Source organism: Trachypithecus francoisi, unplaced genomic scaffold (assembly GCF_009764315.1).
Source record: "Trachypithecus francoisi isolate TF-2019V2 unplaced genomic scaffold, Tfra_2.0 Lachesis_group14, whole genome shotgun sequence".
NCBI lineage: Eukaryota > Metazoa > Chordata > Mammalia > Primates > Cercopithecidae > Trachypithecus > Trachypithecus francoisi.
The window spans coordinates 61,287,263-61,305,490 of NW_022681459.1; the positions used below are offsets into that span (position 1 = coordinate 61,287,263).

At 42.4% G+C, this 18,228-nt stretch overlaps 2 protein-coding genes across 3 annotated transcripts in view; one reads left to right on the top strand and one right to left on the bottom strand.

Annotated features, from left to right (window-relative positions):
• SLC25A17 (solute carrier family 25 member 17) overlaps nucleotides 1–18,228 on the top strand; it is a 54,064-nt gene that overhangs the window by 13,213 nt on the left and 22,623 nt on the right. Inside the window, exons 2-5 of one of the 2 annotated variants that reach the window (XM_033233843.1) lie at nucleotides 5,809–5,872; nucleotides 10,447–10,507; nucleotides 15,287–15,353; nucleotides 17,519–17,670. In XM_033233843.1, coding sequence (XP_033089734.1) covers nucleotides 5,858–5,872; nucleotides 10,447–10,507; nucleotides 15,287–15,353; nucleotides 17,519–17,670 — 295 coding nt within the window. In that variant the 5' untranslated portion in view covers nucleotides 5,809–5,857. The remainder of the gene's footprint in view (nucleotides 1–5,808; nucleotides 5,873–10,446; nucleotides 10,508–15,286; nucleotides 15,354–17,518; nucleotides 17,671–18,228) is intronic. The other variant, XM_033233842.1, reaches the window with a different exon arrangement.
• JTB (jumping translocation breakpoint) lies at nucleotides 11,184–11,651 on the bottom strand. The gene is given in 4 exon segments (XM_033234137.1): nucleotides 11,184–11,298; nucleotides 11,300–11,438; nucleotides 11,441–11,546; nucleotides 11,598–11,651. Coding segments are annotated over 4 exon segments (354 nt in total). The 3' UTR covers nucleotides 11,184–11,243.

An 18,228-nucleotide genomic window follows, 5' to 3' on the forward strand; every position in this document is an offset into this window, starting at 1 on the left:
GGGTGGGAAGATGGAGTGTTGTAATTAAAAATGTTTTGAGTGAGATACAAAGAATGGTGTCTCTTGGGAAATAGATTCTTTAAAATTGTAATTGCGGTCAGCAGTAGAACTCCCACTCAGATAGATGGTTAGAATTCTGTGGGACTCAAAATAATGGATTTATTTTATGCCTCTCTGGCACAACAGTATTGTACATTGTGGTTATCTTCTCGGTATTTTGTGCCTTCTAGTTTTATGTAAGTGAACAGACAGTCCTCAAGGGCAAAAAAAAATGAATATTTATGTTAAGACAAATTTAATTCAGATTCTGAAAAGTTTGTGCTTATACAGCTTGGCATAAGACTCATATATATAACAAATATTTTGCTTCAGGTAACAGCTGCTTATAAAAACAGTCATCTTTGTGTTTGCTTGGCTGGGAGACAAATACAGCAAGCCCCTGAGGTATAGAATGCTGTATTCTAAATTTACTTTCAGCATTTGGAGTACATTATCTTTTTTTTTTTAATTATTATTATTTTGAGACGAAGTCTTGCTCTGTCTTCCAGGCTGGAGTGCAGTGGCGCGATCTCCGCTCACTGCAAGCTCTGCTTCCCGGGTTCAAACCATTCTCCTGCCTCAGCCTCCCGAGTAGCTGGGACTACAGGTGCCCACCACCACACCTGGCTAATTTTTTGTATTTTTAGTAGAAACGGGGTCTTACCATGTTAGTCAGGATGGTCTTGATCTCCTGACCTTGTGATCTGCCTGCCTTGGCCTCCCAAAGTGCTGGGATTACAGGTGTGAGCCACTGTACCCAGCCTGGAGTACATTATCTTGTAGATATAAACTTGTCTGTAAAGGTACACATTTATACATTCATTAACAAGTTCAGGGCTTATGCTATACCAGGCTCTATGCTGTATTTTCAGACTAGTTCATTAAAAAAAATGGACACATAAAATAGATTCTATATTAATACTATTTTCTAATTTTTATTTCTTTTTTTTTTTTTTTTTTTTTTTTAGACAGAGTCTCGCTCTGTTGCCCAGCCTGGAGTGCAGTGGCGCGATCTCGGCTCACTGCAAGCTCCGCCTCCCGGGTTCGCTCCATTCTCCTGCCTCAGTCTCCCGAGTAGCTGGGACTACAGACGCATGCTGCCACACCCGGCTAATGTTTTGTAGTTTTAGTAGAGATGGGGTTTCACCGTTTTAGCCAGGATGGTCTCGATCTCCTGACCTCATGATCTGCCCACCTCAGCCTCCCAAAGTGGTAGAATTACAGGCGTGAGCCACTGTGCCTGGCCTCTAATTTTTATTTCTATATTATTTTTAATTTATTTTTAATTTAATTCTCTCTCTCTCTCTCTCTATATATATATATATTTTTTTTTTTTTGAGACGGATTCTTGCTCTGTCGCCCGGGCTGGAGTGCAGTGGCCGGATCTCAGCTCACTGCAAGCTCCGCCTCCTGGGTTTACGCCATTCTCCTGCCTCAGCCTCCGGAGTAGCTGGGACTACAGGCGCCCGCCACCTCGCCCGGCTGGTTTTTTGTATTTTTAGTAGAGATGGGGTTTCACCGTGTTAGCCAGGATGGTCTCAATCTCCTGACCTCGTGATCCGCCCGTCTCAGCCTCTCAAAGTGCTGGGATTACAGGCGTGAGCCACCGTGCCCGGCCTCTAATTTTTATTTCTATATTATTTTTAATTTATTTTTGATTTAATTCTATAATTTTTTAAAAGTTTTCATTATAGTAAGAGCATGAGCTGTGTAGTCAGGCTGCCTGTGTTCAAATACTGATTCTGTCACAAACTATCTGACTTTAGGAAAATTGCTGTACCTTTGGGCATCTGCTTCCTCGTTTGTAAAATAAAGAGAATGATAGTGCCTGCTTCATTGGGTTGTTGTGAGGATTAAATTTTTTTAATTGAGATATAATTCATACAACATAAAATTATTTCAAGTATAGTTCAGTGGTATTTAATATATTCACAATGTTGTACAACCACCACCTCTATCTCATTCCAAACCATTTTGAATAGATAAAATGTGGCATATACACTCAATGGAATACTCAGCTATAGAAAGGAATGAAGAATTTATACGTGCTACAGGATGGGTGAACCTTGAAAGCATGATAAGTGTAAAGAAGCCATGGCCGGGCGTGGTGGCAATCATCAGTAGTCATAGCTACTTGGGAGAGTGAGGCAGAAGGATCACTTGAGCCAGGAGTTCAAGGCTGTAGTGTACCATGATTGTGCCTATGAATAGGTACAGACAGCACTCCAGCCTGGGCAACATAGCAAGACCCTATCTCTAAGACAAGAAAATAAAAGCCAGTAGCAAAAAGTCACAGGTTATATGATTTCCTTTAGAGTAAATATCCAGAATAGAGACAGAAAGCAGATTAGTGGCTGCCAGAAACTGAGTGAAGAGGGGAAGTGGGGAGTACCTGCTTAATGGGTATGAGATTTTCTTTGGGATGATGAAAATATTTTGGAACTTTGGTGGTGGTTGAACAATATTATGAATTTATAGAATGGAATACTTTTAAATGGTTGATTTTATAATATGTTAATTCCACCTGTTTTTTTAAAGCCCCTTGAGCAATTAGACTGGCAAAAAAATCCTCAGACAACCAAAATAGAAGAGACTTCATAACCCTGTAGGTTTTTAATCTTCTTCCTGGCCCCAGGGGATTTCCCTTACTTTCTTGTGAGCTCAGCTAAGCATTTAAAGGATATTTGTTATATATATTTTATTCAACATTTCTAGGTATTTTGTAGCATGTTGTCTAGGCTACCATATTGCTGGAAATGGAAGCCTACATTTCAACTTTAAATATTTAACCCTCACATTTACACTTATGTTTTCTAACAAAGCCTAAAACAAATCCATACGTGTGTGTGTAAACAAATCTCCTTTAATTGGTTAAAAGTGGTCAGCTTTTAGTTTCCTCCTCACTTCACAGCTTTCCCCCTGCCTCTGCCTATCTGTTTACTGCTTCCAGCCTCCAGGGATTGTAGCAAAAAGGTGGAATGGGTCTCTGGCAAAATATGATAATGGTTAGCTTTCTAGGCACAGAATTTCCTGTTCCAACTGGGTGCTCCAAGTCACCTTTGGCAACTCACAGTTACTAGCTGGGACTGGTACTGCCTGTCTGGTATTACTGTGGCACCCAGCCAATCAACCTGAAAGTTGGCCCAGGGCTTCCTTCTGCTTCCCGGGGTTTGTGTCCACCATTTGTATAGTAGTAATTCTGTTGTATTATTAGTTTTCTATTGCTGCTGTAACAAATGACCACAGACATAAATAACACAAATTTATTATCTGTAGGTGTTGTAGATCTGTAGATCAGACCGATGCAGGTCTCACAGAGTTGAAATCGAAGTGTCAGCAGAGCTGTGTTCCTTTTTGGAGGCTCCAGGCCTGCGACTGTGTCCAGTCCTTTGAATGCAAGGACTTTTTTGCTTATCTGTTGTAGCGGATATCACAAAAATTATGCATGGATCTTTTTTTAAACTCATCAGCTTTCGTTAGTATTAGTGTATTATATGTGGGCCCAAGACAATTCTTCTTCCAGTGTCCCAGGATTATCCCTAAAAGGCTGAACATGTGTGCTCTAGAGGATAAACCATTTGCTTGCCTTTTTAGCTTCTAGAGGCCGCCACATTCCTTGGCTAGTGGCTTTTTATCCCATCTTCAAAGCCAGCAATGGTGGGTTGAGTCCTCATCACAATGCAACATTCCCACTACTCTTCTGTATTCCTCTGCTACCTTTTTTTGAGACAAAGTCTCACTCACTCTGTTGCCCGGGGTAGAGTTTAGTAGCACAAACTCAGCTCACTGCAACCTCTGGTTCAAGCAATTCTCCTGCATCCCAGGTTCAAGTGATTCTCCTGCCTCAGCCTCCCAAGTAACTAGGATTACAGGTGTGTGGCACTATTCCCAGCTAATTTTTGTATTTTTAGTAGAGACAGAATTTCACTGTTTTAGCCAGGCTGGTCTCGAACTCCTGACCTCAATTGATCTACCACCTCGGCTTCCCAAAGTGCTGGGATTACAGGCGTGAGCCACTGTGCCCAGCCAATAATGCTTTCTTCAGAATAGCAGTTCTAAACCATTGTCTTTTTCTTTCCTTCCTTCCTTCTCTTTTTTTTCACCTTTTTTATAGAGACAGGGTCTTGCTATGTTGCCCAGGCTGGTCTTGAACTCCTGGCTCAAGTGATCCTCCTGCCTTGACCTCCGAAAGTGCTGGGATTACAGGGGTGAGCCACTGCACCTGGCCTTGGACCATTTTCTGACAAGACAACAAATGATGCTCACAGTTGACACAGACCTGGAAGCTCTCCTGCATGTCAACTGTAACCCCACCCTTTTCTCACAGACTCAGTAAAACACTTCAGGCCTGGCACAATGGCTGGCCTGAGTGAAGAGACAGCCTATACAATAGGAGAAACTATTTGCAAACTATGCATGTGACAAGAGGTTAATATCCAGAATATATAAGCAAGTCAACTCAATAGCAAAAACAAAACAAAGCAAACAAACAAAAACCAAGTAAATAATTAAGGAAAAAAAAAAGCTCTGAATAGACATTTCTCAAAAGAAGACATAGAATTGGCCAACAGATATATAAAAAAAACTTCAACATCACTAATCATTAGAGAAATGCAAGTCAAAATCACAATGGGATATCAGCACACCCCAATTAGATTGACTGTTATAAAAAGGACAGAAAATAGGGATCCCATTCCTTGACAGGGGCCCTGGTAGAATGAACTTGCATGTCTAGGTACCAGAGAGCCCCAAGTACTCACTTGCTCTAAGGTTGGGTGGGTAGATGGGCAAGGATGGATTGCCTCTACCTTCCCTCAACCAGCTGAGGCCCTGAAATCCTCCCTTAGCCAGATTTCAGGACAAAGGAGCACTAGATATTATTAAAAGGACTCCTTTTGCTATTCCTTTGGAACCCGAATTGGGATTGAAAGTGAGAGGAACAGGGCCTGGGCTCAGAAGTGGGATATAAGGAAAGCAGAACCCAGTGTGCCTGTGTCCATGTCGTCTGGAGAAAAAGCTCTTGAGGATATCTAATAGCCATTATTCGCATCAAAACTCTAAGGTCCTCCACCTATTTTCTCATTTATGGGAAATGAAACATTCAGAGAAAGGACCTGCCCAGTCACCTCAGATGGCTCAGCTGGAAACTAGAAGTGAGATCCGACATAGTGGAAATGTGTACATATGGTGAGCCACTTTCCAACTTAGCCATTTAAAAAAAAAAAAAAAAAAGCCAAAAACTAGCCAAATGCTGGTGAGGATACAGAGAAAAGAACTTTTTTTTTTTTTTTTTTTTTGAGACGGAGTCTCGCTCTGTCGCCCAGGCTGGAGTGCAGTGGCCGGATCTCAGCTCACTGCACGCTCCGCCTCCCGGGTTTACGCCATTCTCCTGCCTCAGCCTCCCAAGTAGCTGGGACTACAGGCGCCCGCCACCTCGCCCGGCTAGTTTTTTGTATATTTTAGTAGAGACGGGGTTTCACTGTGTTAGCCAGGATGGTCTCGATCTCCTGACCTCGTGATCCGCCCGTCTCGGCCTCCCAAAGTGCTGGGATTACAGGCTTGAGCCACCGCGCCCGGCCGAGAAAAGAACTTGCACACTGTTGATGGGAATGTAAATTGGTACAGCCATTATGGAAACAGTATGGAGGTTCCTCAAAATATTAAAAATAGAACTACCATATAATCCAGCAATCCCATTACTGGGTATATATTCAAAGCAAATGAAATCCGCATGTCAAAGAGACCTCTGCATATCTGTGTTAATTGCAGTGCTATTTGCAATAGAAAAGATGTGGAATCAATGCTGATCTACAGATGAATGGATAAGAAAAATGTAAGTATACACAATGAGAATTTTATTCAGCTGTAAAACAGAATGAAATCCTGCCATTTGTGGTGACGTGGATGAACCTGGACAATAAATATTATGTTAAGTGAAATAAGCCAGGCACAGAAGAACAAACACCGCATGATCTTACTCATAAGTAGAATCTAAATTGATTTTATAGAAGTAGAGAGTAGAATAGTGGTTACCAGGGGCTGGAGATGGTACGAAGGAGAAGGGGACCAGGAGAGGCCACAAAGTTTCATTTCAGCTGGGTACGGTGGTGGCACAGGGCTGCAGTTCCAGCTATTTGCGAATCTGAGGCAGGAGGATTGCCTGAACCCAGGAGTTCAAGACCAACTTGGGCAACACAGGGAGACCCCATCTCTTTTAAAAAAGAAAAAGTTGGCCGGGCGCGGTGGCTCACGCCTGTAATCCCAGCACTTTGGGAGGCCGAGACGGGCGGATCACGAGGTCAGGGGATTGAGACCATCCTGGCTAACATGGTGAAACCCCATCTCTACAAAAAATACAAAAAATTAGCCGGGCATGGTGGCGCATGGCTGTAGTCCCAGCTACAGAGGAGGCTGAGGCAGGAGAATCGCTTGAACCCAGGAGGCAGAGCTTGCAGTGAGCTGAGATTGGGCCACTGCACTCCAGCCTGGGCGACAGAGCAAGACTCTGTCACAAAAAAGAAAAAGAAAAGGAAAAAGTTAGACATGAATAAGTTCTGGTGTTCTATTACAAAGTATGGTGATTATAGCAAATAACAATGTTGTGCTTATTTCAGCACAGCTAGAAGATTTCAAATGTTATCACCACAAAGAAATGATGTTTAAAGTAATGGGTGTGGTAATTACCCCAGTTTGATCATTATACAGTGTATACATGCATGGAAACACCCCACTGCACCCCATAAACATGTACAGTTATTATATGGCACTTATAAATAAATAAATTTTAAAATGTCTCACTCTGGTATTCTTTTAATTCTCATCTACCAATTAGACCCGTTTTTGTTTTTCTATATAGTCCTTTTATATATAAATCTGTTCTCATTATTAATCATTGGAGTAGGGAGGAGGCAGTGGTGGGTTTTCAGCTAACCCTCTTGATCCAGTCTTTCTAATACTACTAAATTTATAAAACGGTTACTTGGTGTTACTCATTTGAATTTTCTGTTTTTCTTTTTTTTGAGATAGAGTTTCCCACTTGTTGCCCAGGCTGGAGTGCAGTGGCACGAACTTGACTCACTACCTATTGAGGTCTATTACTACCTCAAGAACTGGCATATGAAAATTCAAATCAGGTCGGGCACGGTGGCTCACACCTGTAATCCCAGCACTTTGGGAGGCCGAGGCAGATGGATCACCTGAGGTCAGGAGTTGAAGACCAGCCTGGCCAACATGGTGAAACCCTTTCTCTACCAAAAATACAAAAATTAGCCAGGCGTGCATGGTGGCAGGCACCTTTAACCCCAGCTACTCAGGAGGCTGAGACAGGAGAATCGCTTGAACCCAGGAGGTGGAGTTTGCAGTGAGCCGAAATCCTGCCATTGCCCTCCAGCCTGGGCGACAAGAGCAAGACTCCATCTTAAAAAAAAGAAATGCAGTACCATGCGATAGAAAACCAATGCCAGAGCCATAACAAACTTAATAAGCTTTCTCTAACTTTCCAGCTCCCGTTTTTCTTGGAAATTGCCTCCTGAAGATGAAAAAGGATGCTGGATGCAGGGATTTATAGGATTTGTAAAGCTTTGTGGGTTCAGTGTTTTGTGAGACATTGAATATCATTTAGTCGTTGAGTATCATTTCTTGAAACATTGAATATCATTTAATCATTTATCATGACTAGAAAAGAACATTTATGTTGGGGTCATCACAACATAAATAAGTGAAAGTACAGTGAATTGAATAAATGTTTAATTGAGAATCTAGGATGTGCACAGATATAGAATGAATATTCTCACAAATTAGCAGAAGGGTTGGATTTCACTGTAGTATATGTGCTGAAAGAGCCATAAATAAGTGCTATGGCAACCTAAGGACTGAACAACCAATTGTAAGCTGATAGGTAGGGAGAGGTAACATTTAATATGCGTTTTGAAGAATACAAATATTAGAATATTCTCCCTTGTCTTGGAGGCTGACCTATTTAAATTGATAATAGGCCTGCCAAATTTTCTTATTTATCATTAAAGTTGACCTAGTTCCTGTTTATCTTGATTTATGTGTATGTGTGTGTGTGTGTGTTTTTTTGAGACAGAATCTTGCTCTCTTGCCCAGGCTGGAGTGCAGTGACATGATCTCAGCTCACTGCAACCTCCACCTCCCTGGTTCAAGCAATTCTCCTGCCTGGGCCTCCCGAGTAGCTGGGATTACAAGCATGTGCCACCAGGCCCGGCTAGTTTTTTTGCATTTTTAGTACAGGGGGGTTTCACCATGTTGGTCAGGCTGGTCTCAAACTCCTGACATGATCCGCCCACCTCGGCCTCCCATAGTGCTGGGATTGATCACAGGCATGAGCCATCGTGCCTGGCCTTTTTTCAATTTTTTTTCAATTTTTTTTCATTTTTTTTTTTTGAGACAGAGTCTTGCTCTGTCCCCCAGGCTGGAGTGCAGTGGCGCGATCTCGGCTCACTGCAGCCTCCACCTCATGATTAAAATATTGTATGAAGCCAGGTGCAGTGGCTCACACCTAGTACTCCCGCACTTTAGGAAGCTGAGGCCAGAGAATCACTTGAGGCCAGGAGTTTGAGGTCAGCCTGGGCAAATATAGTGAGACTCTGTGGGTGTGCTGACACACATCTGTAGTCCTAAATACTTGGAATGCTGAGGCAGGAAAATTGCTTGAGCCTAGGTGTTCAAGGTTACAGCAAACTATGATCTTGCCACTGCACTGCAGCCTAGATGACATAGCAAGACCCTGTCTCTAAAATAATTAACTAATTCATTGGTTATTTTTTTGTAACCATTATTAGATCAGCAGTCTGAAACTTGCTATACCAGTGGGTATGCATCTGGGTTGAGAACCATAAACCAAAATGGAAGTTTCATGCATATAGGTTTCATCCTTAAATGTATGCTTGTGGTTTTTTGTTTTTGTTTTTGTTTTTGTTTTTGAGACGGAGTCTCGCTCTGTCGCCCGAGCTGGAGTGCAGTGGCCGGATCTCAGCTCACTGCAAGCTCCGCCTCCCGGGTTTACGCCATTCTCCTGCCTCAGCCTCCCGAGTAGCTGGGACTACAGGCGCCCGCCACCTCGCCCGGCTAGCTTTTTGTATTTTTTAGTAGAGACGGGGTTTCACCGTGTTAGCCAGGATGGTCTCGATCTCCTGACCTCGTGATCTGCCCGTCTCGGCCTCCCAAAGTGCTGGGATTACAGGCTTGAGCCACCGCGCCCGGCTGCTTGTGGTTTTTATATATGACCTTCTGAGTGGAAAGACTGTTGTTTGCTTGTTTTTTTCATTGATAATTTGTGTCATTGTGTTATCCTGGATGAGCTTAAAGAATTGTTAGCAAAGAGATTGTTCCTGTCTAATTTAAAACACAAACAAACCACTATTTCAAAGACAATATGATTCTTACATGTCCTTTCACTTTGTGGTGAATGTATTAAGCACAGAATAAAAGTGTGTATCTGTTTAATTACTGGGTATTTTGGTTTTGGGGGTTATCAGGGAGTGCTCATGATAGCAGAAACTGACCTGTAGAAGGTTAAAAATCCATTTGCCTGCTATCTTTGACATGTGTCCTAGGTTGCAAACCCTTAGTTTGTCATATGCAGGGAAATACATTTTCTTTTTCAGTGTCTGAGAGGAGAGAAAGAGGAGTTTTCTTCTGAAAAATTAAATACTTCTACTAAAGCATAGTAGAACCTTCAATATTACTAATCCTAATAGATTAAAATATTGTATGCATTTGTTCACTGAAAATCTGATTTGATCCATTGCTAATAATAAATTTTTGTTCATTTAAAAGTTGTGACTCCCAGCCAGGCACAGTGGCTCACGTCTGTAATCTCAGCACTTTGGGAGTCCGAGGTGGGCAGATCACGAGGTCAGGAGTTTGAGACGAGCCTGACCAACATGGTGAAACCCCATCTCTACTAAAAATACAAAAATTAGTCTGGCACGGTGGCAGGCGCCTGTAATCCCAGCTACTCAGGAGGCTGAGGCAGAAGAATCGCTTGGACCTGGGAGGCGGAGGTTGCAGTGAGCCGAGATCACACCACTGCGCTCTAGCCTGGGCAACAGAGCGAGACTCCATCTCAAAAAAAAAAAAAAAAAGTTGTGACTCCCAGCCTGGGCAACAAAGTGAGACCCGCATCTTTACAGAAAAATTTAAAAATTAGCCAAACATGGTGCTGTGCACCTGGATGGTATGTGCTTGTAACCCCAACTACTTGAGAAACTGAGGTGGCAGGCAGGATCACTTGAGCCCAAGAGTTTGAGGCTGCTATAAACCACATCCACGCCACGGCACTCCAGCCTAGATGACAGAGCAAGATCCTGTCTCAAAAAAAAAAAAAAAAGTTGTGACTTACTATGTTTGTGATACTGTCATGGCCTTTTTCAAACTTTTCAGGGAAGCGTGACAGCAATGACAGTGTTTTTTCCCCTGGATACAGCTAGACTTCGACTTCAGGGTGAGTATTTATCTTTTGTAGAAATCATATTCCTATTCATTTGGTGTCAGGAAGCAAACGTTTTCTCTAGTAATTTCTTTTCTTCTTCTTTTTTTTTTTTTTTTTTTTAGACGGAGATTTACTTTTGTAGCCCAGGCTGGAGTGCAATGGCGTGATTTCGACTCACCGCAACCTTCGCCTCCTGGGTTCAAGCGATTCTCCTGCCTCAGCCTCCCAAGTTGCTGGGATTACAGGAACCTCTTTTTTAGTAGAAATGGGGTTTCACCATATTGGCCAGGCTGGTCTTGAACTCCTGATCTCAGGTGATCTCCTGCCTTGGCCTCCCAAAGTGCTGGGATTACAGGCATGAGCCACCGCACTCAGCCTCTTTTTTTTTTTTTTTTTTTTCTTTTTTTAATGTATGTGTGATTTTATTTTTTTAGGGGGGATAGGGTTAAGGGGGAACAAGTTTTGACTGAGAAAATAAGCTTTTCAGCTTGAAACTGTATCTCAGAAGTTTGAAATAAGTTGTAGAAGAGGGAGAAGATAGATACCTGGTAGACGGGGGCCTAAAGTTGCCACCCCCTTTCCCACTCTAGAGGCACCTTGACTTCCTGCTCCAGATTACGGTGGGGAAGGAAGCTTTCACTCTTGCTTCTGCCCATTGATGATCTGAAAGAGGCAGATGGGGAAAAGGCTCCGAGGAACCAATGGTGCACATCAGGCCATGTTACTTTCTCTGTCTGAGATGAGTTCTCTAACACCCAGGGTAAAGGGTGGACTGTAGCTCTATGGACTCAATTTGCCTCCGACCTTTGCCAGAGCTTTTTGCCCAGTTGTTGCTGACAACTGATGACAAGACAGGCAAAGATCAAGGCCACATCAACAGCCCCTTTGAATTTCCAGAGCAGGTGTATTTCTATCAGAGCTAAGCGGGGATCTTTCAAACTCATTCCTTAGATGAGCTGCTTGCGGTTTTCTCTACATACCCTGTGAAGCCACACTCTGGGGTGGCTTTAGCCTGGAAATGAGAACGGGCAGTGCCCCCTTCTATGCAGATCTAAGATGCTCAGGACCGCTGCTCCTCCTGGGATGCAGAGGCAGTGCTTACTCTACAGCCCTCGCGGAGGTTGCAGGTCAGGGCGGGAAAGCCAGAGGTGCCCATGGGGCAAAGGCTTTATCAGATGTCTCTGTGGCCACAGCAAGAAAAACTCACGTGCTTTTGTTGGCTGCGGAGGAAGGGCTGGCCGGGCATACAGGCCTGGCTCACCTCGACCTCTACCCCAGTCTAGTGATTTCTGAATTAATCTATGATTTCTGATACTATAGAGATCCACCATTGACTTTAAATACTGGTCATCATTGTTTCCTTTTTTTTTTTTAAGTTTTATTTTCCTTTTCTTTCCAGAAGATATGTTTCTTAATTAACAGAGTCATTCCTGGATGAGTCATAGCCTCAGCCATTTTCTTTTCTTTTTTTTTTTTTTTTTTTGAGATGGAGTCTTGCTCTTGTCACCCAGGCTGGAGTGCAGTGGCCAGATCTCAGCTCACTGCAAGCTCCTCCTCTCGGGTTCACGCCATTCTCCTGCCTCAGCCTCCCAAGTAGCTGGGACTATAGGCGCCCGCCACCTCGCCTGGCTAGTTTTTTGTATTTTTTAGTAGAGACGGGGTTTCACCGTGTTAGCCAGGATGGTCTTGAACTCCTGACCTCGTGATCCACCCATCTCGGCCTCCCAGAGTGCTGGGATTACAGGCTTGAGCCACTGCGCCCGGCCTCCCTCAGCCATTTTCTAATCTAAGAACCTGAGTGGACTTGCATTAATAATTTTGAATCGTTAACAATCCTTTTCTAAGAAGCCATGTGACTTTTTTAAGGCACACAGTGGAGAGTTTTTTGAGGGAGTTAGATGGTCTCAAAAGAAGAGGCAGAACAGGAACATATTGGAGCCACATACTCAATGCCATTGCTAATGTAGGCATGTAGTCCTAATCTGCCTTTGCAGCTTCATAAGACTCTACAACTCACTGTGATTCTTGCCTGTTTTTTCCTCAGATTTGTTCAAGTTGAAATTGTAAACCTATGCCAGAACTTGCATGAAGAGATGAGTAAGATTAGCTTTGAATAGTAATTCAAAGGTTAAACCCTTCATGCCTACTATTTTTGGTTAATTTTAGAGTTTTTGGATAAATAATTTTATATTATTCAAAAGGCAAAATATATAAAAAGGTATACAGTGCAGTGAAAATGCTCACTCTTAGTCTGCCCTGTCTCCCTTGCCTCTTCACTGCAGGTAACGTTTATCAGTTTCTTGAGTAGCCTTGCAGACTTTCTTTATGGGATAACAAGCGAATAAGAATATATAGTCTTAATTTTCTCTCTTTTTTACACAAACAGCATACTTTACATGCTGTCCTGTACTTTGAACTTTTCACTTAACAGTATGTTTTAGACGCCTTCCGAATCAGCGCATTGGGAGCGTCTTCGTCTGTCTTACAGCCGTGGAGCGTTGCGTGGTGTGAATGCACCATAGTCTGTGTCGCCCTTCTCCGTTGTAGATTCTTGGGTTGTTTCCACCCTTTTTGTTATTACAGAAATGATGTAAGAATAGATTTGTTCCTATGCCACGTTGTTTCTGTGAATTCTATGGGATAAATTCCCAGATGTAGGATTACTGCATTGAAGGGTAATTGTGTTTGTAATTTTGATAATTATTGCCAGATTGCCTTCTTTTTTTTGAGACAGAGTCTCTCTCTGACGCCCAGGTTGGAGTGCAGTGGCGTAATCTCGACTCACTGCAACCTCCGCCTCCTGGATTCACGTGATTCTCCTGTCTCAGCCTCCCGAGTAGCTAGGATTACAGCCTTGCGCCACCCTGTCCAGCTAATGTTTGTATTTTCAGTAAAGATGGGGTTTCGCCATATTGGCCAGGCTGGTCTCGAACTCCTGACCTCAGGTGATCCGCCTGCCTCAGCCTTCCAAAGTGCTGGGATTACAGGCGTGAGCCACCGCGCCCGGCCTCAGATTGCCTTCTATAGGGGTTTATCAGTTTGCCATCCCACAAGCCATACTGGTACCAATTGTAATTCTTAGGAAATTGGTTAATTTGCATATTTTATGTTCTAAAATTGCTTTTCAGGTATGGGTAGGAAATTTGGAGTTAATTAAGGTGAGTTTTGTTTTCAGTGAGAATGCCAGGAAAAACACAGTCCTCATCCTTTTGAGACTTTTTATTTTTTAGATTAGGAGACAGAACACAAGGCTAAAACCCTTTAAGAAACTTGAATTTTAGCTTGGACATGGTGGCTGATGCCTATAATCCCAGCAGTTTGGGAAGCCAAGGCGAGTGGCTACCAAGGTCAGGAGTTCGAGACCAACCTGGCCAGCAGGGTGAAATCCCGTCTCTACTAAAAATAAAAAAAAAAAATTAGCTGGGCATGGTGGCAGGAGCCTGTAATCCCAGCTACTCGGGAGGCTAAGGCAGGAGAATAGCTTGAACCCAGGAGGCAGAGGTTGCAGTGAGCCGAGACCACACCACGGCACTCCAACCTGGGTGACAAAGCGAGACTCTGTCTCAAAATAAAAAAAGAAAAAAGAAACTTGAATTTTAATACTGGCTTTGCTGCCGACCACATCTGTCCTTCCAGCTTTTGTGTCTATAGCCTCTCCTGTAAAAGGTAGAGAGTAATTTATTTCCTCTCTGCATTATAAGATGCTAAAATGAGAAAATATGTACATTAATTGAATAAAACAAGAGAGCTTTATGAAATACAAGAAATATATTAGGCTTGGTGCGGTGGCTCATGCCTGTAATCCCAGCACTTTGGGGGGCTGAGGCAGATGGATCATGAGGTCAGGAGATCAAGACCATCCTGGCTAACACAGTAAAACCCTGTCTCTACTAAAAATACAAAAAATTAGCCGGGCGTGGTGGCGGGCATCTGTAGTCTCAGCTACTCGGGAGGCTGAGGTAGGAGAATGGCATGAACCCAGGAGGCAGAGCTTGCAGTGAGCCAAGATTGCGCCACTGCACTCCAGCCTGGGCAACAGAGCGAGACTCCGTCTCAAAAAAAAAAAAAAGAAAAGAAATTGTTTCTGTCATGTCTTTTCCTTTGGAAATTAGGAATTACATTAGATTGCTTTATGTTCATGAGTAACAGATGAAGGCCAAGGGATCTGCAGTGGGAATTTAGCACATGGTCACACAGGGGGATCATTTAGTTCTGGGGCAACCTAGGGAGCTCAAAGGTGAGGTAAATGGCATTTTAGTGAAACTTGCTGATGCTGACAATTATAATTCTCAAAGGATTTAGTTTAAACATACACAGGCCAGGTGTGGTGGCTCATGCCTGTAATCCTAGCACTTTGGGAGGCCAAGGCATGAGGATCCCTTGAGCCCAAGAGTTTGAGACCAGCCTGGGCAACATAGTGAGACTCTGTCTCTAAAAATATTAAAAAATAGATGGGGCACAGTGGCTCATGTCTATAATCCCAGCACTTTGGGAGGCCGAGTTGGGCAGATCACCTGAGGTCAGGAGTTCGAGACCAGCCTGACCAAAATAGCGAAACCCCACCTCTACTAAAATACAAAAATTATCTGGGCATGGTGGTGTGCACCTGTAATCCCAGCTACTTGGGAGGCTGTGACAGGAGAATCGCTTGGACCCAGGAGGTGGAGGCTGCAGTGAGCTGAGATCACGCCACTGCACTCCAACCTGGGTGACAGAGTGAGACGCTGTCTCAAAAAAAAAATTTTTTTTTAATTAATAAATAAAATAAACATGCATTGTTTGGTCTTGTAGTTGATGAGAAAAGGAAATCCAAAACTACACACATGGTGCTCCTGGAGATCATTAAAGAAGAAGGACTGTGAGTACTACCTCATTTCACCTTCGTTAAACAAAGCAACTTGTTAGGAGATTCCTGTGCCTCCAGTAGAGTTATGCTTACTTTCTATCTATTTTCATAGCACTGTAATGTTGTAAACTTATAATTGCCTGATTTATAAGTACATAATTGTTTTCAGTTTCTTAAAGATCTGTAGTGAGGCATTTGATTCTTTTTATTTATTTTTGTACAATATTTATCTTAAGCCATTTGATTCTTGATCATGGAGTCTTCCATGAAACTAAAATGCATTGTTTTATATACAGTAAACTGAAAAAAATATAATAGTTGTTTAGTTCATTCCTGTCAGGTGCATTAAGACAGATGATGTACTTCTTTTTTTTAGCTTTTTATTGGAAATAATTTTAAATTTACAAAAATTTGCAAAACTGAACTTAGTACAAAGAAGATAAGTATATGCTTTACCCAGATTCATCTGTTAACATCTTTTCCTGTTTGTTTTACCATTTTTGCTCATGCTCTCCCTCTCCCACCTCCCTTTTCTCCTTCTTACTCACACCACACACAAATTTTCTTTGAATTATTTGAGAGTAAGTTACATACATCAAAGCCTTTAGCCCCATGATGTTGACACTTTTAAAGAATACAGTCCACCTGTAATCCTAGCGTTTTGGGAGGCCAAGGCAGGCGGATCACCTGAGGTCAGGAGTTCGAGACAGCCTGACAAACATGGAGAAACCCCATCTCTACTAAAAATACAAAATTAGCTGGGCATGGTGGTGCATGCCTATAATCCCAGCTACTGTGGAGGCTGAGGCAGGAGAATCACTTGAACCTAGGAGGTGGAGGTTGCAGTGAGCCAAGATCGCGCCATTGTACGCCAGCCTGGGCAACAAGAGTGAAACTCAGTCTCAAAAAAAAAAAAAAAAAAAGAATGTTTCTCATTTTAAGTTTGCCTCACATTTCCTCATGATTCCATTGAGGTTGTACATTCTTGGCCTGAATAATGTACAGGTGATATTGTGTCCTCAAGGTATCACATCTTGACTCACATATTGTCTGCCTGCCCTTGGTTAGCTAATTATGATTTCTTTTTTTTCTTTTTGAGACGGAGTCTCGCTCGGTTGCCCGGGCTGGAGTGCAGTGGCCGGATCTCAGCTCACTGCAAGCTCCGCTTCCCGGGTTTATGCCATTCTCCTGCCCCAGCCTCCCGAGTAGCTGGGACTACAGGCGCCCGCCACGTCGCCCGGCTAGTTTTTTGTATTTTTTAGTAGAGACGGGGTTTCACCATGTTAGCCAGGATGGTCTCGATCTCCTGACCTCGTGATCCACCCGTCTGGGCCTCCCAAAGTGCTGGGATTACAGGCTTGAGCCACCGCGCCCGGCCGCTAATTATGATTTCTTAAATTTGATTTGGCCACTGTGCGATTACTTTTTTCTTCTCTTGTAACTGTAAGCAGTCTATGTGGAGATACTTTAAAACAATACAAATATCCTGCGCCTTGTCAACATTTCTCCGCTAAATTTACCACGAGTTGCAAAATGACAATTTTCCAACTCCAGCATTGCCTCCACAGTGGCAATTTTACCAGTGTTGGCATTCTGCTATAAGCAGGACTTCCCCTTCTTGAGAACTTCATTTATTTAGTTACTTATTATTGGTATAGACTCAGAAATGTCTATTTTTCAGTGGTTTACAATTGATTACTTAATTATTTTGGTATTCAAATTGCCCCAGATTTGGCCTGTAGCCAAATCCTGTGAGCTTCTGTGCCCTTATGAATTCCATCTTTTTTTTTTTTTTTTTCCGGTACTTATTTTCTATAATTACTTCATTTTAACTGTTCTTGCTCTGTCATAAAACATGAATGGTACTCTATTAACTAACAGCCATAAGGAAGTTGTCTCTAATTTTATATACCAACGTTACTAAAGAAAATTAAGGGAGGGAATTAATAAATCAGTCAGACTTTGTGTTGTTTCTTTGGTATCATTAGTGCTAGAATAGATTCCTTGATTTGGACATCCTTCAGAATGTGAGGTGTGTGTACAGTTTGGAGTCCCTTGTATTGTTGTAGGAGTGAAGCTTGAGACCATGTGAGTGATGGTCAGCCCTTCCTAGGATTTCTCTGCCAATTTCTAATTTGTCCATGACCTTTACTTTGCTTATTGTGTTTTTCCCCTAGCCTGGCACCATATCGAGGGTGGTTTCCAGTGATTTCCAGTCTCTGCTGCTCCAATTTTGTCTATTTCTACACTTTTAATAGCCTCAAAGCAGTCTGGGTCAAAGGTCAACGTTCTACCACTGGAAAAGATCTGGTAGTTGGGTTTGTTGCAGGTAACAAGGTTTTCTGGGTATAAAATGTTTTTATATTTACCTTGTGGTTTTATATACTCTAAGAGGTTATTTAGCCCAAAGTAATGCTTACCAAGAATATAGCCAGTTTTCCAACTTGTTTTTTTTTTAATTGTGTTAAAAAACATGTGACATAAAATGTACCATGTTAATAATTTTAAGTGTAAGCTCAGTAGTGTTAAACATGTTCACAATGTTGTGAAACAAATCTCCAGTACTTTTGCATATTGCAGACCTGATTCTATTCTCATTAAACTCCCCTTTTCCCTCTCCCGCAGCCCCTAGTAACCACCATTCTACTTTCAGTTTCTACGAATTTGACTACTTTAGATACTTGATACCAGTCGAATCATATATTACTTGTTTTTCTTGTGACAGGCTTATTTCACTTAGTAGAATGTCTTTGACTTTCATCCATGCCATACAGCATGTATGATGCCTTCCTTACTTTGCTATGACTGAATCCATTATATGTGTATATCACATTCTGTTTATCCATTCATCTGTTAATGGGCACTTAAGTTGCTTCCATCTTTTCAC